The sequence below is a fragment of the Mytilus trossulus genome, chromosome 8 (assembly GCF_036588685.1).
Source record: "Mytilus trossulus isolate FHL-02 chromosome 8, PNRI_Mtr1.1.1.hap1, whole genome shotgun sequence".
NCBI lineage: Eukaryota > Metazoa > Mollusca > Bivalvia > Mytilida > Mytilidae > Mytilus > Mytilus trossulus.
The window spans coordinates 14,756,312-14,779,417 of record NC_086380.1 but is presented as its reverse complement, the minus strand read 5'-3'; the positions used below and the strand labels follow the sequence as shown (position 1 = coordinate 14,779,417).

General features: G+C 31.6%; 2 protein-coding genes across 2 annotated transcripts; both read left to right on the top strand.

Annotated features, from left to right (window-relative positions):
• The first annotated feature begins 901 nt into the window (after positions 1 to 901).
• Positions 902 to 7,360, top strand: LOC134728337 (TLC domain-containing protein 2-like). The gene is made up of 5 exons (XM_063592916.1): positions 902 to 1,181; positions 1,385 to 1,671; positions 2,961 to 3,043; positions 5,097 to 5,179; positions 6,695 to 7,360. The coding sequence occupies exons 2-5, from the start codon at positions 1,448 to 1,450 to the stop codon at positions 7,130 to 7,132; spliced, it is 828 nt and encodes a 275-aa protein (XP_063448986.1). The 5' UTR covers positions 902 to 1,181; positions 1,385 to 1,447; the 3' UTR covers positions 7,133 to 7,360.
• Positions 7,361 to 11,746: 4,386 nt separating this feature from the next.
• On the top strand, positions 11,747 to 22,178 carry LOC134728336 (TLC domain-containing protein 2-like). The gene is made up of 4 exons (XM_063592915.1): positions 11,747 to 12,417; positions 14,083 to 14,165; positions 16,120 to 16,202; positions 18,438 to 22,178. Exons 1-4 carry the CDS (start codon positions 12,215 to 12,217, stop codon positions 18,867 to 18,869), a joined length of 801 nt encoding a protein of 266 aa, XP_063448985.1. The 5' UTR covers positions 11,747 to 12,214; the 3' UTR covers positions 18,870 to 22,178.
• Positions 22,179 to 23,106: the final 928 nt, after the last annotated feature.

The following is a 23,106-nucleotide window of genomic DNA, read 5'->3' as shown; positions in this document are numbered from 1 at the left end:
GTTAATTTGACATTGACCTTGATAATATTTTCATAGTTCATTGGTAAATGTTTATTTTATTGGTTAAGTCTGTTTCTTAGAAACTTTAAGCAATAGGTCAACTATATTCAGTGTATTGCATGAATTTTGATTGTAAGGTGTACATTAATTTAAGTGCAGACTGAATGTATAATGTTAACTGGAAATCCGTTTATAAGAAATATACCTAAAAAAAGGAAATATTTTTTTACCAAATTGTCTTCTAGATATTATTACTAGCTTTTGATCATACATAAGCTTCTGTCCAAGTTTGTTAGAAAAATCCAGTTCATTTATAAGGAAAACAGGATTAGTTTTTACAAAATTTGCTTCTGGATACTATCTTATGATCATAAACAAGCTTCTGTCCAAGTTTTGGAGAAATCCAGGATTTTATAAGAAAGTTTTGAAATTTCAAAAACCTTAACAACAGAATGAATATTTGTCGACGCCGCTGCCGCCAACAACGACGGAAGTAGGATCGCTATATAGACTATAGTGTATCGTTTTGGCGGCAAAAGTCGCAAGGCAGACTCGACAAAAACATAACCCCAAGTTAAATAGGCGTTCGCTAATGCTTTCGAGGCTAGTTTTCTAGGTTAAAATTTGAAATCATAATTCTTAAAAGAAGGTTGATGTTTTGTAAACTGCATCGCAATACAACGTCACGTGATCAGGACGGCCTTCCGGGCGCACTACAGTTTCTTAATCCGGACATTAAAAAACTAGTTAATTATATTTATTGACTAATCTTGCAGGATTTTGTCTTTGTTTCATTTCAATATCTTCAAGCAAGAACGTTTACATATCATGTACATGGGAAAATAATATGTATACACATGTGACCCTTATTGCTTGTCGTAGTTTTTTTAAAGACCAATCTCAACATGTTAAATGACCCTGAGCGTCATGATAATCGTGTCCACAATTACATACAATATGTTCTTTATGAAATAAATTCTTCTTGTTGACTTTTAAGTGTATTAAAACGGTAATTCCGGTATTGTGTACACATTGATAGGTACACATTGCTAGACTTGTTGTGATTTGTTGTGTAGATGAAAACAAAACACACACTGTCGGCATGAAATAAAAATAAGAGAACATGGATTAGTAAATCTGAACTGTGTATGCAGCACAAACATTTGGTCAAACTTTGTCGGGTAAGCAACAATCATATTATCATTACAAAGTTATATTAAACTCTTTAAAGACTTTTAAATGTAGCGTGCCATTTCTCGAACTTCCTTCTAATCTTTAATTGACTTTTTTACCTATATTGATCTTAATGATCCGTCTTTCTTCACCTGTTTTAAATTATTTTAATAAACTAGAAATATTGATCAATTTATGATTGTCGTTGTAGAACGGATATTCTATTGAAGAACACAAAGTCATTCGATTATTGATACATTAAACAGTTAAAAGTATGGAAACTACAGAACTTACCGGTGACGGCATTGAATCTGTGCACGTGTGGCAAGCGTATGTTATGTGTGCAATGACAACTGTTATGTTTTATATCTTGGGAGAAATCTTAGATAGACTCGGGAAACCTAAATGTGTAGCACCAGAGGTAGAGTTCTGGAAGTGGAGAAATATTACGATATCATGGATACATGGAGTTATATGCGGCACGTGGGTTATTTTATGGCAAGTATAGAAACTTAGTTACTGTAAAGAGGGGGGATAGGACCTTTATCGGGACTCCGGGATCGGGTATTTTTAAGCTCAGGGTTTTGGGATTGACCCTTTCGGCATCCGGGATTTTTTTTTTTCGAATTTCTGGACCTCGTGATTTCGTGTTTTTAAGCGCCGGATTTTGAGATTTCGTGTTTTTAAGCCCTGGATTTTGAGATTTCGTGTTTTTAAGCCCGGGATTTTGAGATTTCGTGTTTTTAAGCCCGGGATTTTGGCCCCTCCTATCCCCCTTCTTTATAGATATAAGAAGATGTGGTATGAGTGCTAATGAGACAACCCTCCACCCGAGTCACAATGTGTACAAGTAAACCATTACAGGTTTAAGTACAGTCCCCAACAAGGATGCATGGCTAACCGAACAGCAAGCTATAAAAAGCTCCACAAATGACAAGTGCAAACTACTCAAAGGAAAACCAAAGACCAATTAGAGATGTGTATAACAATAAGTAAATAGTGACATCAATAAATTGTACGATAAGAATTTATATTATTGTATAGCAATATAACATTTCCCACTGAAAGTAACAAAAACTTAGCGTGCAATAAATTCTAATATTGCACTAGTGCAATAAATTTTCAAAATTCAAGACGTCATCAACGTTTTAAAAATCTTAGTTTAAACCAATTTTTACTTCCAAATATTATATTGCTATACAATAAAAGGGTTATTGCATGAATATTGGGGAATATTGTCCCTCGTAGAACATATATTGCACTCGCAAGCTCGTGCAATATAAAATTCTACTCGGGACAATATTCCCCAATATTCATGCAATAACACTATATTATTAATGGATAAATTAATAAATAAGCTTGGATAGAGCCTGCATATTATACAAATAAGGATATATAACATAAGCTTAATTGAGATTTTAAAATCGACACATCATCAGTGATAAGGACACTCTGTTAATCTTGATAAATATAACAAAATACTTTGCAAGTAATACCTATATGTAGCAATAGCCAAGACAGACATTTAATATTTCATAGTATCTTTATTTAAATAGAATGTTGATTTTGGGTATTCGCCAACAAGACAGAAAAACAACAATACTGTTCAACAAAAAGACTCCAACGAAACAAAATAATTAAGTCTTTATTTCTTATAAACACATGAAAACTTAGTGTATATTTGGTGCTCAAAATGTCTTTTTTTCCCCAATCAACCAACGTTGTTACATTTAACGAACAAAGACATTTTGCACTTAATGTTTTTATTCCACCTTTTTGTGTTTTAGCTTAGTTTTATATCCAGATTTAGTACGAGATCCAGTGGCTTATATAAACAACTTTATGTATCTAATGGTGCCCTTTTCTGCAGGTATTTAAATTAAAGTTATCTTCGTATACAATAAATGACATACATGTCATCAAAAGCTGCGCGTAAATGTAACCAAAATCTGAGCTGCCTGCGCACAGAGTAATGTAAATTCTCGCAAACGTAATGCACCGATAGTAAGGTGGTACCCAACACTTTCACTAAAATTAATTTGGCTCGTTTAATTTTCATAAAAATTGGACAAAGTAGTAATTAAGGGCATACGATACAGTAGAGATCCCTCGTTGGTTTTTTCTTAAAATTTTGATGGAAGGTCAATTTCAATGTGTACTTTCCAAATATGCAAAGAAAAAAGTACCTTCATGACTTACTTTTGAGATAATTTGGTTCGAAATTTGCATATTTGGAAGAAAATCCCTAAAATTTCATAAATAAGGACTTTTAAAGAAAGTAACAATACTTTTGAACAAAAAGTCATAACTTAACCGTTTTTTGTAAAATGTTTCCTTGATTTGATCCATGGCATCAACATGCTGAAACAAGTTTAAGGTTAAATCAAATCATTATTTTCCTGATTTAGATTGCTATATACGAAATAAAGAAATTGACCATATTTTTGCGTCTTTTCATAATTTATATCAAATTTATAAATAAAAACCAAGTATGAAAGACAGCAGTAGCAACCAACGAGTCGACAATCATTGGATTACATGGTCCTGGCTTGGGACGGGCACATGAAGAATATGCCCGGGTTAACAATGCTTGTGAGTCGCCTCTGCTATAAATCCTCCAATCACCTAGGACAGTAGCATACCAATACAACATAAGCACAAACTGTAAAAAAATAGTTGAAATGTTCCGACTCATCTTATAGATACGAAGCCATTAAATCTTCTAACATAAAGATGAAAACCAAACACCGATCGTGACCTTATTATACAGTTAACGACTTTTTATTTGTTTTGTAGTATTTCAATTAAGATTTTGTTTTTCATTATTGTTATAACATGTATAATGCGTCTTCCTAGTATGCAATTTGCTTACCTATTTTTCTTCTTTTAGTACCAATTTTTTTATGTTTTATTTTCTGTATTTCATCATGTTTGGTTAAATCAAGACAATACATGTAGTCTACTTTAGTGTTAAGATGATATAGCTTGTACAAGCGCGTTTTTTCCCTAATCATTACGGTTATATTGTAAATGTTATAAGGCTTCACATTATGACTTGTAATCCAGTATATAATATAAATGAATCAAAAATATTGTTATTTTTACTTAACTTCGTGTTTATTTATTGACATTTACATATGATTTATTTACCCAACAAGTCTCAACCCTCCTTTGTATATGATGATATAATAATGAGAGTTTAGAATAGGATTAAATACTTTACATATTATTATACTCTATTCAATTCAATATTTCAGTAAGACACAAAGGAACAGATAATTACATATGTATCATGTATTAACTTGATATTTGATCATACCAGTGCTTCTTTTGATATTATGTATATCAGATTTAGATAGTATCTGAATCTTTTAAAAACACAAAATCAATCCATGCAAAACCAAAGACGACTTTATTTTTTTTGCATTTCTTTGGACCCCTACCATTTGAAGGGAATAAATTGACACCTCTTCTTTAAAAAGCAGGATTTAGGGGGAGGGTTTTTTTTTTTTTTGGCTTGTTGTTTTCAGTAGTTTATGTAAAAAAATCAAATTTCAGTCTGGTTCCTTAATCCTTGCTTTGATTCGAATATATATAATATGCAGATAAACAAAAATGTGTACTAATTCACAGAAAATGGACATCACGCTAAACTTCAAAACAGATATAAATGAACTTGAAATAAAACTAAAAAAATCAATGCTTGGTAAAACATGTTTTGTAAGATATTAACACTTACCCTCAGTATATATACCTTTATCAAATGCAGTCTGGTATCCTGGACCGATCTATCAGCTGCTGACAATTTGAGCCACGACTCCCAGGGTGCACCAGACTATTATATCCTATGTAGAATAAACTAAGCACACAGCAATACAAACAGTAAAAACTCGGTTCAAAATAAGTCATGTATATATTTACAGGATATTTCATATATGATACCATAGACATGAAGGTGAATAACAAGATAGGAACATACTGGGAAGTTACTTTACATCATTTTGTTGTAAGTAAAACATAAAGTTAACACATTGATAGATAGTTAAATGTTTAACGGCCATTATTAAAACAAAACAAAACACAAAATAATTGTACAATTGCATTTAAACAAAGCAAACAGTTGAGGAAAAAATCCATCGGACGCAATGATCTTTGAAAATCAACCGTTCTATTTCGTACGAACACGGTTTCCTTTGATTTTCAAAAAAACAACCATAGAAAATAAACTGGAACATGTCAACATATACTCAAAAAGATATATATAAGTACCAGATCAGTTATTAGTTATTTTGCTTGCATAATTCACCATATACAAACTAAGAAACCAAAAAGACAGGATTTACATCTTTTGATGTTTAAGACAAATGTGGGATAACGCATGTAGATATCAACTGTATTCAAGTAATTAAAATACGTGAAGATGATGACATTTATTAATATTTTTTTATTTAAAAGGGAACGGTAGAAATACCTTGCACTTATGATTTTGTTTAGCATATACACATATTAACTTATTATTGTTTATGTATGCGATAGCAACATGTTAAGAATAATCGCAATATTTAAAAAATTGTTTGAACTATATGGTTAGCAATTGATATGGATATAAACGTTTTATCAGTATAAAAATGAAGCTGATCGAATAAGACATATTTCCATAAAAATATTCAAAAGTTATTAGATCCACACATATGCCAAGGTATACAGTATACAACTTTGAAAAAATACCGATAAAGTATCGAAAGCTATAGCGTACATTTCTGAAAATATCAATAAAGTAAAGAAAGATATACTGTATATAGTATACAACAAAAGATTAGAACGTGATTTAATTGTTTCATAATTGTTTTACTTTATTTGAGATGACTTATAGGTCCATTGGGCTGTTTGTATTACTATTTATCATATACTATATGTTTATAATCTGTACATAATTTACACATGTCACTATAATAAATAATTTACTTACTTACAACTCTGAAAAAATGCCAATAATGTAATGAAAGTTATACCGTACAACTTTGGAAAAAAACCACTATAAAGTAAGGAAAGCTATAGCATTCAACTCTGAAAAATACCCATTAAGTAAGGAAAACTATTCCGTATACAACTTTGAAAAATTCCCAATAAAGTAATGAAAGCTATACCGTACAACTTTGAAAAATTACCAATATAGTAAGGAAAGTTATACACCTTTGAAAAATATCATTAAAGTAAGGGAGTTTATACCGTACACCTTTGAAAAAATACCACAACAGTAAGAAAAACTAGAAAAAAAAGCTCCATAATTAACGATATGTGAAAATTTAAATGAATATAATAACGAAAAACGAAAAGGACAGAGGTAGGACCAGTCTATATCAATTCTCGATTAACACGAGACCATTTTACCCCCTCCCAGAATAAAAAAAAAATACGTTTGACAACTGTTTATTTAAAACTTACAGTTTATTCTTGGATGAAAACTATGAGAAAGAAGAAACTTATTATAAATTGTTATGATTTTATCCTTTATTTACAGATAGTTTCGTCATTTATATACAACTTTAACATAAGAAGCTGCATAGGATATAATGTGATTATACTGATGGCAGAAATTAACACTATATTTCTTCATATGAGAAAACTCTTACAGATGTGTCATGTCGGATTTGACACTAAACTATACCGATTTGTGTCTTTATCTAATATTTTTACGTTCGTTACTTGCCGCCTAATTCCAATTTTACGTGTTTACTCAGGATTATATTTAGATTTTCATAGAGTAAGTTTAACGTATGTTTTTACATTTTGGTGGACTATAACAACTGGACTAGTTATTAACTTGATATTATTTGGGAGACTTGTAAAGTCTGATATTTTAAGAGGTTTTTCTGGAAAAGGAAAACAAAAAGTGGATAACGCTTCTGGAAAAAGCATTTTCGAAAATGGCGACTTGAATTTTGACAAAGACGAATAAAACATGTCATGTGATATGATATAACAATCAACAGTTGAATGTTTGCAGTGTTATAACATAATGTAGTTCCAGAAATCTAAGAACCAAGACAAGACAAAAAGTTTTCTAAACTAGTTGCCCTACAAACAATAGCAATACGAATATTTGGTGCCGTTGACGGCTGATATCATTGGACTATTATTGTTATACTTTTGATATCCTTAAAATGAATTGGTGATATGAAGTTTGTTCCGCCTTTAGTAGTTGTATATTTCTGACCTCAATCTATTCACCTTAAATAATTTTCCCGTTCAAAATAATTTACATGCCCCCTCCGCTATGTTTTATCCTTGTTCGTCCGTACGTTTGTCCTGTACGTCTCATGCTTGGTTTCAATTCTCTAACTATAATTTGCCTCAACCAAATGTTATGAAACTTATACACAATGCTTATTACCACTAAACCCGGATCAAATTGAAATTTTGGTGGCGTCACTTGTACTGTTCTAGAGCCTTAAATACAAATGGAAAAAATAATTGCTAAATTTTTCATTTCCGTTCTGTAACTTTAGTTTGCCTCAACCAAATTTTATTAAATTCATACACAACGCTTAATAGTATAAATAGCACAAAACACAGATCAAATTTGAATTTTTGGTGGCGTTTCTTGTATTGTTCTAGAGTTGTGTCCCTACAAAAATGAAAAAAAATGCTGAATTTTTCGTTTCTGTTCACACACTCAAGTTTGTCTCAACTAAATGTTATGAAACTATACACTGATTATTACCACAAAACTCAGATTACAAAGAAGTTCAAATTTGGGAAGCGTCATTATTGCAGTTTTTTTTTTTAGTTATGTTCCATTCAAACGTTATGTGCAAGCGGGGGCATGTGACACATTCCCCGACCCATTTATTTTGATATGCTTAAAAAAACATCCTCAAAAGGGAATCATACTATTATGTCAAGTTCAATAATTTAAGCATAAAAAAACTAATTTCGATGTAGTGCTCATTATTTAGTTAATGAAAAGCATCGATAACGACAAATGAGTTTGTATTGTAGCAAATGTAGGCTGAAGACGAGTTTCATTTTTTAGTGTAATGCGCGTATTTGGAATAAGAAAAATAACCTTGTTATTATTGCATTTTTTTGTTGTGAACGGTTCATATATAATGTATTCAGTTATAGTTAGTGTCATAATATGACGAGTTGATGCTTAAATTCTGCTTCCAGCTCGAATCATTATCGTTAATTTCAATGGCCTCGTGTAAAAAATGTTTTGCTTACATACCTGTTTTTGGTTTTCCTTTTCTACTGATAAGATTAACTTATACCTGTATATATGTATTGTATTTAACATTCAACATTGTGAGAAGTTTTAAAAGGTGATCGACAAGGTAGCGGTGGTTGACAAGTTGAAGGACGAATTATGTGTGGCTTCATGTCAGAAGGTCGTGTATGCTTACGTCTTGGTTGAAGTTCAAGTGCATATATAAATGCAAATAGATGAAGACTGAATTATACAAATATATACAGATGTATATTCCAAATGGTTTGCACCTTTATGTCAAAATAAAATAGCAATTAAAACAAAATATTCAGGGTAAAGGTATGAGTTTCGTACTAATGTCGAAACATGCCACAAAACGTGTGTTAGAAGTGTTTGATTAACGATCCATTTTATGAGAGAGAGAGAGCCGAAGATATGAAAAAGGACATCTAAACTATGAGTCGCAAATGAGCTGACAACGTTATGGCCGAAAAAGAAAAAAAAGATTAAAAGACAAACAGTATAAAACAAAACACAACAAAGAAAACTTAAGACTGAACACCACCTCGTCAAAACCAGGAGTGATCTCAGTTGAAGATTCTGCTATGCACGAGGCACCCGTCATGATGCTAACAATCGGTAATTTGGTAGATCATTTTTGGGGGAAAGCTGGATGAGTTTGTGGTAACCACAATTGGAACATATGTCTGTGAAACATGCAGATTTTCATAACGCGGTTAACCAATTCGTGGTGGCGTCCGAACAATTTTCCGAAGTATGATTTCAACTTCATCACTTGGAACTCTTGGTTTGATAGCTCTCTACAAAATCATGATTACAAACACAAGTCCTAGGATATTGAATCAACTAGGAGATATATATATATATACTCCGTATGCAGGCGCTGCATGCTGAACTGTTACTTCATAGAAATAAAAAGTTCACAATTGGGAAGCTGACATTATCTGTATTTTTCATAAGATTTTGCCTTCAATAAACACTCATTGTCAATTTCTAGAATTAAGTCAAGATATGATGCCGACTAAACTGCAGCTGTTGTATCCTTAATTTAATGTTCGATGGGATATATGCGTTAAACATAGTCAACAAACTTTGAACTACTAACTCATTGAAAGATCGTCATCTTGATAGCGAAGTTAAAGGATAATGCTATAGCCTTTTTTATTCTACCTAAGAAGCTCATGTATGAAGGTAGTCTCAAATGAATAGAGGAGCCAGTCGACAAGAAGGGGAGCGCAGCTCGTTCTCATATGAATGCTAATTGTTTTTGAAAAAAACACGTCCTCTAAATTTAGCAAATATGTTGTCAATTAAGAAATCCAGTTGCCGGTTTCAGAGAATGTTTTTGTTTGAGTCATAATGATTTTTTTTTACAAAGTTCGATTTATCCTTTCCTAAGACAGAATCATTGTATCTTCGTTCTCAATTCTTTTGAATGAAACTCAACAGGACCAACCATATAATATTGTATATTGTATTCTCCGTATTTTGCTAGGATATCCGTTCTTATACATCATGACATCCTTCATTTTAATGATCGCCCATGGCAATACCATACAATGTACAGGAAGACACAACACTCATTCCGTTATATTTTATATATGATAGAATAATGTTAATGTTTCGACAAATTTATGAGTTTATAAACCGTAAACCATGAAGCAAGCGACGTACTATATAACTTAAAAAGAAACCCGACAAAGACAGACGTAATTTACACAAGGGTTACATTCGAAAGCAGACTTTGGAAGCGTAAATCAACGCGTAGGGTTATCTTTGGTACAATTAGGGATATTAAGAAAGAATAAGTGGTTAAATCGATAGAATAAGAATGTCAAGTCCTAAAGAACTAGCAGTGTTACAAATGTAAGGTCAATGAAATAAATCAGTGGTTGATATAGACGAGTTTTTGGTCTTGACTGATCGAATTTCTGTTAATATTTTTCTACAAGTTTGATATGAAATTCAGTGGTTTGTATATGTATTACATATTTGTTTTTCGTTCATTTTTGTACATAAATTAGGCCGTTAGTTTTCTCGTTTGAATTGTTTTACATGGTCATTTCGGGTCCTTATAATTTCTTTGTCATTTGTTCTCTTGTGGGTAGTTGTCTCGGCTTTTGTATCTTTATATATGGTATTGGATTTTCTGTTTAGATGGTGCTGTTAATAAGGTTTTCATAGATGTAACCACATTGTTGCGGCTGTTCTTTGAATATAATTGCCGAATATAATGTTTCCCATTCATCTTTTTGGTTGTTTTTTCTGTTTGGAGGGTGGCTGTTTATGATGATATTCATGTCTGGTTTATGCTGTTCTGTTTAAAGGGTTTGCTGTTTATGATGTTATATATGCTTCGTTATAGAATCTTAGGCAGTAACGTAGGAGTGGAGGAGGCAAAGGATGTTTATTGAGGTGGTTGGGGGTGGGGTGGGGTGGGGGTGGGGGTGGTGGTCAATTGAATTCTAATGTTTGATTATCAATTGTTTAGGGCCGCTGTGCTTATTTATTGACATTAATTTTACTTGCTCTATTGCGGCCGTTGTTTGCTTCTATTTTATGCTCTCAGACGTTTAAAGTACGGATATTTTACTCTAGACAGTGGAATATTTAATATTGGCGTTTAATTGCAAATAAGCAATAGCTATATAGGATTAGACGCAAGTTATGTAATCGTCTATAAATACTAAATCCTCTTCTCATGTACATATGCAAATTAATTCACACACTAGAATTATAAAATCAGCAATATTTATACATGTTATACTTCCAAGATGGTTATACATTATACATTAACGCTGGTTCATACGGGTGTGAAATAGATTCAGGGAATCTTAGCTTTACCTCTTTCGGCTTTCGAAAAGTATAGGTATGATTAATTTGTTTAATAGTTCTATATGCATATACCAAAGATAGTCACTGTAATTTTTATAGTCCGCCGTTCTCTTATTTTAGTCAAAAGTAACTATGTGGTGTTGATAGGATCTTGCCAACTTCATCTTTGCTTTACAAGTGTACTTCTATTGCAAATGAAAATATTAATAACTATTTATAATCTTTTGAATAAATACAGTTTACAGTAATGTCAATAGACATATAGCCTTTAACAATAAAGAGAGAGGTTTTGTAAAATGTTTAGGTAAACACGGCCAAATAATTTTTAATGATCTTCTGCGAATTGCATATAACATTGTATAATTGCAAGTAGACGTCACCCTGTTTCTGATATTGATTTAAAATCTAAATCTGCAAGGTTTAAATCTTGAGGCTAAATCCAATTATAATATCTTATCAAATATGATATATTTTTATGGCTTGATAAATTAGATTTAAATCACGGATATAAATATGTGTAGCCGATTTCATGTCGAAACAGCTGTTATTTAAAGATTTATAATTTATTTCGATAATCTAAGTGTGAAATATCTTGAAAATCTTCAACGCTTCGACAAGACAAAGTATCCGTGTTTGAAGTAAATGGGTTCATTCTAATCTTTTTAAGCTAAGAGGATAATAGAATTTAAAGCTCATTCATTAATCAAGATATACAATACAACAAGCAATATGAATGTTTATTGTCGCCGTGCAACAACCTTTTAAAACAAAAAAATAAATAAATTAAATAGTAGTAAAATCGATACTACGACACGATATTTAGTATTGTTATTACGGCTTTCTATAACTTTTATACGTGTGTCACAGTTTATAAATAAACCGCCCTGGTTTCTGTGTGTAAAATTGAAATCATGACAAATACACACACGTAACGTATATTTAAAGTTGGTTTATGTTTAGTGTATTTTTAATATTATGGAGGAAAGTGTTGGTGTCGATAATAGACTAGGATATTGTGTATTCATTGTAACTTTAGTATCGCTGCATTGTATTAATATACTCGTCGAACGTCGCGGCAAACCAAAATCTGCACGTGCTAATTTAGATGCCTGGCGATGGCGAAATCTTGTTATATCTTGGATTCATGGTTTGGTTTGTGGATGCTGGAGTATATTGAGGTATGTTTATTGATACTGTTTAACTTTCACATTCTTAAAACATTAATATATTGTCTTTTTGCTATTTGCTCAATGTGATCAGTCTCACTCTGTCTGACTGAATTAATGAAAGATATATATACTTTGAATTCATAAACATTAATATTAATTACTTATGATAACAGTGGTGAATGATCGTGAATGCATGGTCAAATAAATTGAGTACCTGAAGAACCGTACCAGGAAGCAATTAGTGGTCGTAATCTTGTTTCGGTTTTAAAAGTTACTTTGAAATTCTTACAAAGCAACAGGTCAAGATAATATCTAGTTGCATATTAAATTTCAGAGACTCAGATAAGCGTATTTCAAATTTAGGGCAGAATGCAGGGAACATTTAATCTCAGCATTTAATATTATTGTAGTCATATACCACTCTAATTATTAAATTTATACTTTCATTTAGTTATTTCATTTCATTCTTACAAATAAAACCAAAACAAATTAATAGGCAGCTATCATGATTTTATATTTAGCCGTCCAATTTTGATATTATCATTCAATATTGTAAAATGACTGTTATAAACACGTACAAGTGTATATATCCCAGGGATACATGTCCATTTGGTTCTTACCCAAACTTTTCTGATTTAATCTTTTAAACATTGTTAAACATCATTACTTTTAATATTATTTGGTCGATTTGATAAGTTTGTATTGATTATATTTCAATTTTTGGATTAGAATTTTTAAAAGTCTATTGAACTTAAATGCAAATACCGAAATAAAAATAGGCCATGCATACCATCATGACCATCTTCCATTGATAAAATACATGAAATATGAGTATGTTAACGTGAAATTGCATTATTTGACCAAGTGGAACGGTTTACTTTTCATTTATTCATATATTATACACACATATGTCATAAGATCTAGATTTTGACAGAACGATAACAATATCAATAACATGAATAAATGACGGCCTGACTACAAGATCAGGATGTTTATATCTTAAAATACACACAAACATGACAAAGCTATCAGGCATGCAAAAAGATAAAAAATAAATATTTTATTTTACTAAAACCAATTTATGAAGTTTGCAAGTCGCGTGGGTGAAGTTAACTCCGGATGGGGTTTCCCCTCTTCACTGACTTGATTGGTTTTAATGCACGTTATACATTTCTACCTGCCAATACAAAGTTTGAAACCTCTGATATTGGATAAAAGATCATGAAACATGTCACAGAAACGCATAGTTTGTACCCAAAATATTATGATATTTTTTTTTGAACAGCATAATTGCAGATGTCAATCTATATAGCCGTAAGCTTGACGTGAAAAACTTTTAAATGGTTCATTCTATTTTCAGTTTTAAAAAGGAGGGTACTATTGCTGGTTTTCCCAATTCCAAATCTGTGTGTGTGTGGAGGGGGGTAGGGTATTACTTTGTTCACCCATTTTGTTTATCAACATGTATATGATGTATATTATTGTTCATTTTTTTGATACACTGTCTAGCTTCTGAACTATTAGACTATAGAACGTTTGCTTTTCACTTTCAGAAGTAAACGCTCTCCCCCGAGTCTATTTGCACCAACTATCGACAAGAGCAACGTTTATATTTCAGTTTCATAACAGTTTATAAATTGTAATGTATATATACTTTCTATACCTATATTTCAGTATTTACAACCATCCAGAGTTCGTGAACGACCCTGTAACATTTAGCAGTCCTATGGTGTTTTACATGGTGGTATTTTCAACAGGTAAAAAATCATCAACGATAGCAATAAAATTGAAAATGAAAATGGGGAATGTGTCAAAGAGACAACAACCCGACCATAGAACAGACAACAGCCGAAGGCTACCAATGGGTCTTCAATGCAGCGAGAAACTCCCACACCCGGAGGCGTCCATCAGCTGGCCCATAAACAAATATATATATATATATATACTAGTTCAGTGATAAAGGACTAAACTCCGAATTATACACAAGAAACTAAATTAAAAAGCGTGCAACAAGACTAACAAAGACCAGATGCACACGACTTGGGACAGGCGCAAAAACATATTTTTTTATATCTCAACCCTCCTCATATACATCTAGCCAATGTCGAGATAATATTCACACAACAATACGCACAGTAAAAATCAGTTTAAGAGAAGTCCGAGTCCGATGTCAGAATAGGTAACAAAACGCTTATACTCATGATAATATATACAAGTAGTACACCAGACATACCAGACGCGCGTTTCGTCAATAAAAGACTCAATAGTGTCGATCGATTCAAAATTAGTTTGTGAGTCAAAATTATTGCAATGTTGAAGACTATACGTTAAAAACGAAAACTTGGGGGTCCACTACCAATATACATATGCGCCCACTGGATTGGGTTTCTTTTTTGATACGTCAAATGTATCAATGGGGTGCAATTTTACCGAGGAAATATATCAATAGGTAGTAATCGACCGATTGTGATATATCATCAGGTCATTAATTTTCAGTATGTTCTGCAACGATCTTCACTGAATTTCCAAAACTCTTTTCATTAAAATTTCAAAATCTGCTTAAAGTATATTATATAATTGAAAAACGTTTAATATAAGAAGATGGAATATACCTATAGGTACAAGTTGAGCTGATAAATATATGAATGGGTTATGATTTCGCTGTGAAATATATGTAAAGGTCCCTAGGGATTCCACACAATTATTCAATATATGAATGGGGGTGTTTTTGAAATCCTAGCTACATAACTGTACCCTATATCCTACTTTGAGACTCCCGTGGTTGTCGCAATGGTTCTTAACATGACACTCTCTAGGTATGGCTTCGGTTTAAACATTTCCATTATAACTGGATGTGACTGCGTACTTATACATCCCACACAGCCAAACCGACTATCAACTTTGGTAAGGGTTTTACCACCGGTCTGAAGAAGTCCTGTGTAACCTTGTATCATTCTTTTCCCCTGTCACCCTTGAGCGATATACGATGTATAGGAATTTTCACAGTGCCAATTTAACAAAACGAACAACATGCAGTACAGTGGCGGATCCAGAAATTTTCATAAGTGGGGGCCCACTGACTGACCTAAGAGGGGTCCCGCTCCAGTCACGCTTCAATTATTCCCTATATAAACAACCCATTGTTTTCCCAAAAGGGGGGGGGGGGCGGGCGGACTTCCTGTCCCTAAATCCGCCTCTGCATTATCAATATATATAAAAGCTAAAATATGAAGAACAATATTTGTGTTTTTTTTTTTTTGTTTGTTGTAAAAATTACGACAACACACAAACATTGATAGATAATATGCATTCAACAATACTATAGTGACACATACAAATCGCAATTGTGCAAGTTAAGCTATGTAAAGAAATCATGGCAATTTATATAATGTGCACTTAAGAAAAATTGTAACACCCAGGTAAAAAGTAAACCTCTATGCAAACAATACTTAACCATATGACCTCAATGTCTACTATGTTACAAAAGTTTTTGCGTTTAAGTCACAGGCACTTGTCTCCGAAAAAAAATTCCTATACCTTAATACTCAGATTTTTTTTCGCTTTATATCTTAATATCAAGGTATATAGGATTTTTTTTTTAGACAAGTGCCTGTGGTTTAAGTGTACCGTTGTAAAAGATAGCATGCCACTTTTTTTTAAGAAGAACAATGCCGAAACAAACACATATATATGTACAATTTTCTTCTCCAGGGTATTTTCTGTATGATACTATAGATATGGTGTATAACAAAAAGTTACTAGAATATTGGGAGGTCACACTTCATCATATATTTGTAAGTATTGATTTCTAATAAAATTGTGAATGGAAATGGGGCACGTGTCAAAGAGACAACAACCCGATTAAAGAGTAGATCTAGACAATAACCGAAGGCCACCAATGAGTCTTCAACACAGCGGGAAAATCCCGCACCCGGAGGCGTGCTTCAGCTGGCCCCTCAACACAAATGTACACGAGTTTTGGAAAGTTTCAAATTCGAATTAATATCGTTTAATTTAACAATCCATTTCTATGGGATGTATTCATAAGCAATGATAAACGATTGTGTACAACCAATCCACCATTTTCTACATAAGAAAATGTATGTACCAAGTCAGGAAAATGACAGTTGTCTTCCATTCGTTTAATGCGTTTGAGGTTTTGAATTTGCCGTTTGATTAAATTTTTTCCGTTTTGAATTTTCCTTAGAGTTTAGTATTTTTGTGATTTTACTCTATACCAGATTAAAACTCATTTATAACGTCAACGATGACCGTTGTTTGCAATTGTTTATGATAAGTACCTCGGTAGTGTCAGTATCAATTATTCTTTATTATATTGCATAAACTAATTTTTTCTAGTCTGTTAAAGTAAGTTTTTTTGTATAAGTAGGACAGGCCCGAAGAGAAAATTAATATTTCCGATTCATTTAACATGTCTAATTGGTTAAGTTTTTGTATACAGCTGGAGCCACAATTCAACGTTGTAGACATCCAACAATCCATTATCCATTATACTGTTCGTCGTACAAAATTGTTTGTTCAAAAGCGACCATATCCAAAATTATCTACATAGTATTACGTCAAATTTTGGCATTATGCTTTTATCGTGGCTCGGTATTTATACATCCAATTGTGTAATTGTGATATGATAAATTTTTGTATTCGCCATTTATTTTTCTGTTTTCAAGCCGTTTTCTTTTTCTTTTTTGACACAGTTGTTTGTTTTTATAGTAAATAAGATCATGACTGCTGTATACCATTGTTTGCCATTTATAGATATAGAAAGATGTGATATGAGTGACAATAAGACAACTCTCCATTAAAAATAACAATGTATACAAGAAAACCATTATAGGTCAATATACGGCCTTCAATACGGAGCCTTGGCTCACACCGAACAACAAGCTGTTACTATAAATAAAAAGATGTTGTATGTTAATATAAATAAAAAGATGTTGTATGTTAATATAAATAAAAAGATGTTGTATATTAATATAAATAAAAAGATGTTGTATGTTAATATAAATAAAAAGATGTTGTATGAGCTATATTGAGACAAACACTCTATCTAAATCGAAATGTATAAAAGTTTACAATTATAGCTGAAATAACCTTGGTTACCTCCAAACAAAAAAGCTATAAAGAAGCACAGTTTAATTAGTGTAAAACAATTCAAACAGAAAAAAGTCAACGGTCTAATGTATATAAGAAACGAGAAACCAGAATAAACCTATGAACCCCATTATCAAATGACAACAACTGAACAACAGGTTATGCCCGTTTGTTTTGCTAAAACGGAATTGTATGTGACTGTCATAAAAGTGGGAGCGTTAGCTAACTATATGCCAGGTTTATCAACCATTTTCTATATACAAAAATGCCTGAACCAAGGGAATACATTTATTGAAAAACCTACTCTACTAGGTGTAACTATGGGCTGTATTGAAAAACAACAAATATTGTTTATAAAGAACGGTAGCCTCTGTAATTAGACATATGCCAGAGGGGAAACGAAAAGCAGACAAAACAAAGATCCAGTTTTAATTACCGGTGTGGTCACGATTTGGATTATTGCTGTTCTTTGTCGCAGTTCACATTTTTTACCGGAGTTACGAAGTAAAAATCGGTTATTGATTTTGGGATGTACGGCGGGTCGGGCGGGCGACAGCTAAATGTGTTCTCATGAACCGTCCAACCAAAGCGTTTAACATTTTAATATGTTGTTAAGTACAACAAAATGGAGGTCAAGTTCAATAATGACGATTTTGACTTTACTGTTCATAAGTTATGCTTCTTGAAAGATTGAAAAATGGCGTTTCCAGCTTTTCAAATTTTACAATGTTGTTACTGTTGACAAAATGGAGTTCAAATTTGATATTGATGATTGTAACTTTTACCATTTCGAGGTTTGGTCCTTGTGATATAGATAAATACCAGGACACAAAAAAAATCCGGTTTACTGTCATTCTGGCAGCTCTTGTTAATATTATCTCTATAATTTTTAAATTTTGCATTTTCTTATATTTTAGGTAGTTCCTGGTTTTTGGTATAATTGGCATCATAATATTTGTATAGGATACAGCCTGACTGCTTTGACAGCAGAAATAAACAGCTTCTTTTTACATTCCCGGAAATTGTTACAAATACAAAATGTCGGATTTGACACCATTCTTTACCGAACATGTAGCTACGTTAACTTAATTTCATTTTTCTTATGTAGAATAATACCAATAGGATTTATTGTTTTTCATCTTTTTGGTAGCCATGGTGATATTCATAGGAAACAGCTATCTGTAGCTTATGTAAATTGCTTTAGTGTGATTATGGTTATAGTAGCAGTTGTTAATGTTGTATTATTTTGGAGGTTGTTAAATACGGATCTTATTCGACCTTTTCTTAAAAGTAAACGTAAAGAACAAATCAAAATAAATGGGAATAACAACCAAACTAAAGAAGAATAATTTTAAGTGCCTGTTATCTGTTGTTTGCTAAAGATATATATATTTTATACTTTCGTTTCCTTCATAATGAGCATTATTTTTTATAACTCTGTTTTGATTTCATACAATACTAGTAGTATCATGTTATGCATATTGCTAACAACATGTTTTTTAAGGTGGTACCCAACACTTTCCCTAAGATTAATTTGGCTCGTTTAATTGTCATATTTTGGCAAAGTATTTAATTTGACCCAGTAACAAAAATATAAAATTTTCAAAAATTTTGAACCAGCCGTTTTGTCAGAAACATTACACTGGTTATAAAGCAGTTTGCCAAGCACCGATTTTGATCATTGAGAAGCTTTTAAAATATTCCTTTTACAACACAACGTAATTAAAACGTTTAGCTGACTTTACAGAGTTATCTCCCTGTAGTGTTGGGTACCACCTTAATGACATATGAATGTATTTTATGTGATCATAATTATTTGAAAATTGTTAGATATAATAAAATGGTATGATTTTATTTTTTGAAAATTTAATAAAAAAACGTAGGAACATTATTGACAAATTTGGTATGTTATTGTGATAAAAAAAAACCTCCTGTATTGTTGAATTTTGAAGTGTCATTCGTATTTCATTGCATTAGAAAAAAGGGCATCAAATGTTAAAGGTTACAGTGTAAAGGTTAGTGAACATGTTTCATTCGATAGATAGGGCTGAGATCCAATACAAAAGTATATACAGATTTGCCACTGCTTATACTGGTTCCCGATCGCAATATTAAGTATGTTACACATATACCATCGTGAGAGAGTATGCTAATAGCTAATATCTAGAACGTAGTCCCGGGAACCAGGATAGAAACTGCTTTGCTTAGTCTTAAAAGTTAATCAAAGGAAAGCAAATTAGTTGAGTAAATTTATATTTTTTTAGATAAGTATATACATATATTTTGTAATATTGCTTTGTTCAGATGACATAAAAACATACACTAGATGAATAAAATAGTCTAGAAAACTTATAATCTAATCAACAGGTAAATATATATGTTTTATATTGATTGTATAGGTATACATGATATATAGTTTATCTTCAAATTATACATTATTGGCTTAATAAAAAATAGCTTTAACAAAAATATTCTAGCCTAAGGAAGATCTACAACCATACTACAGAAGAATAGTTTTAAGTGCCTGATACTGCTGTTATTTCAAACATGAAATTTATGCTTATATTTTTTTATGATTAGCTATAGTTTTGTATGAACATGTTTTGATATCCTGCAATATTATTTTTAACTCATTGCTAAAATATTTTACAGTTAACGATCTCCTGTAACTTTTGGAACTAATCGTTCTAATGGTGCTATTTTTGTAGTTGACCGAGACTGTAGTTCCTTTAGAGTGTTTTAGATATATTTCATTTGACATGTTTTGAGAGCAAATCAAGGTTATCCAAATAAATCTATTTTGTTTATCTACATTCATACATAGGTTCGATATGATGGAGAACTTGATGTTAAATGCATATTTCAGATGTAGAACTGATATATTTTGTCTATTTTTTTTTGATACATACGTATATTTGCATTTTATGGGTAGTTACGTTTCATATAATCATCAGGCGTTACTTGCACAATTAAGAACATTCTATCATTTATTAATTATTGCATGCTCGAGTTCATCATTCTGATCTGTTCTTTCTATAATAAAAAAATGATTATTTGGGGTTTTACAAATCAGATATATAACTCAAATTGATCATTTAACAAAGACGTGTACTATATTTATACTATGTTAGGCCGTCACCTATATTAGGTGCCGTATATTCTTTTATGTCCAAGACCTCCATGTGAAATACAATTTACTAGCATGCCTGAATTCTATACTGTAATGACATAAATGTAAGTCTTTTTATTAGACGATGTTCAAGTATCACATTCATTTGTGTAAATCATTCAACAAAGAATGACATGTTTGACTTTTCGGAGCACATGTGACCACCTCCAATTAATAAGATAGTTTTTAGCCTTTATAAATTGCTTTTGTCATAATTTGCTTTTTTTATTTAGATCTCTAACAAGAAAAAAGAAATCAATATTAATCGAAAATTTTAATTTAAATACTAACAGACAACACCATGAAAACAAATAATATGTCGAACATTTTTCTATTGGAAACATTTTTATTTTGAAATTTCCTCAAATAGCGTGACGTCAAAGTAATTTTTGTTCATAGACTGTCGTTTCTAATCTTTCAGTATATTTTTTCGTTGTCTCATTTTAAGTTAATATTGTGAGATCAGACTAAAGCATTTCAATATTGAAGAAAGGTTTGCATTACCATACTTTTACCTGATCTAGTATGTTTGGTCAATGAAAACTAAACGATACATGATCTTTTCGTTTTATAATCTTTAGTAAATAGTGTTATCTGTCCTTCTTCAACTTAAAGGTTTCGACGACCTGCTTGTTATTTTCGAAGTGGTTTTGATTTTTAAATCTGATACAAACCTTGTTATGAGTATTATTGATAATTGAATATTTCTTATGAAATTAACTGTTTGTTATAACAACATGAAAGTTAGGATAAAAAAGGCGTTGTCAGTTCTTTTCTTCTATTTTGTTTAGAATTTGATAAATGAAAAAGACGATCAAGCTTGTGTTGACTTGCTGATGTTTCGTGGTGTATTCGTTACATCCTTTTGTTACTATGTAACTAAACATTATATAAAGTCAGTAGAAAATATATATTGCTAGTTGTGATTATAGTTACCTCCCTTTTTTATTTATTTTTATACTGCATTTATGTTTATTTCTGATGATAGCACTACATTTTGCAGCTTATGAAATAATGTTTATATAATGTCATGATTTCAGCATTTTAATATGTCCCCAAATTTTGTTAATTGTAATTTTTAAACATAACATGAACTATCTGTGGTAATAATTGAAGTTGGATGTAATATTCTTCCCAGAGTGCAACATTGTGTTGACGGTTTGTAGGTAAGGTCCACATATTCTTATCGTTAACAATATATATTTAGATTGCTTAGTTCATCAATTGAAAACAAAAAATATATCAAATTTATGACTTGGTTAAAAATGTTTTAAGGAATTTATGTTTTTAAACATCTGAAATTCTGAAAATTTTAGACTTTATAGTTTTTTTTATTCTAAAACTTTGACACTGGGTTTTCACGTGCAGCTTTTATTATTGTAAATTGGATAATGTATCAAATATAATATTTATTTAAGGTATGCTACGATAATTGAACTATCTAATAAAATTTCAGCTTGTTATGACTGAATAAATGTGCTAAATTTAACTTGTGTGTTCTATCTCTTTCAAAATGTTTTAATATTGATAATGAGTGAACAAAAATATGTATTTTCCCTGTTCTTTCACCTTTGTTCCAGTTCCAAGTCAGAACCTTTTAAACATTTTTGGTTCATTTGTAAACATGTTTTTTTTGTGCGGATTTAATTCCGCTGAACCAGTATACATCTTAATGCTTAAGAACAGCGAAAGAACGCCCCTGGTGCGAGATTTTATTGATGCTTTGAAGACCTGTTGGTGGCTTTTGAGAGTTTTCTTCTATTTGTTCGGGTTTTTGTCTGTTTGAAACATTCCACATTTTCATTCGTAATTCTATGTAGACACACTTAACACTAAACACATACATAATACACATGTATCTATTGATTTAGTTAAAGCATGGATCATGCTGCAAATTGGATCATCTCCCCTTCACTAGAAAATTTGCAAAGACAAATATTTCATCACACATTACAAATGTATTAAAAAAGTGTGTAATAAAAGTTCAATACGTAAAAATAGGACATAGATTTAAAAAAAAAATATCAATCGAGAAGAATGAAAAATAGTTGTTAAAGCACATACTGAGGGATTTGCACCAACTCTAAAAGAGGCACGACCGGTTGCGGCGACGTAGCCAGTGTCTGCTGCTATGCCTTCATCATCCACTATTCCAATTCAATTCTGTGCAACTACCTGAAATATGACACAATTGATTAATTACACATACGACGACGTTTTTGTTACTAGTATCTAATGATATGACTGTGGAGACATGTTGCGTTTGCCTTAAGGAGCTATGTGATTTAAAAAGACACATTAATAACCAAATCTATCTTAGGCCGTCGTTGCCTGACGAAATTGAAATTGCAGAATTTAGTTAGCCGCTTGTAAATAAACCTATTGTGAATTTCTTCGGAAAAAGGTATTAAAAAATC

Coding starts and splice junctions, on each gene's coding strand:
- LOC134728337 (XM_063592916.1), top strand. CDS start 1,448: ATGGAAACTACAGAACTTACCGGTGACGGCATTGAATCTGTGCACGTG. Junction 1,672..2,960: donor GGCACGTGGGTTATTTTATG/GCAAGTATAGAA, acceptor TTTGTGTTTTAG/CTTAGTTTTATATCCAGATT. Junction 5,180..6,694: donor TTACTTTACATCATTTTGTT/GTAAGTAAAACA, acceptor CTTTATTTACAG/ATAGTTTCGTCATTTATATA.
- LOC134728336 (XM_063592915.1), top strand. CDS start 12,215: ATGGAGGAAAGTGTTGGTGTCGATAATAGACTAGGATATTGTGTATTC. Junction 12,418..14,082: donor GGATGCTGGAGTATATTGAG/GTATGTTTATTG, acceptor CCTATATTTCAG/TATTTACAACCATCCAGAGT. Junction 16,203..18,437: donor TCACACTTCATCATATATTT/GTAAGTATTGAT, acceptor CTTATATTTTAG/GTAGTTCCTGGTTTTTGGTA.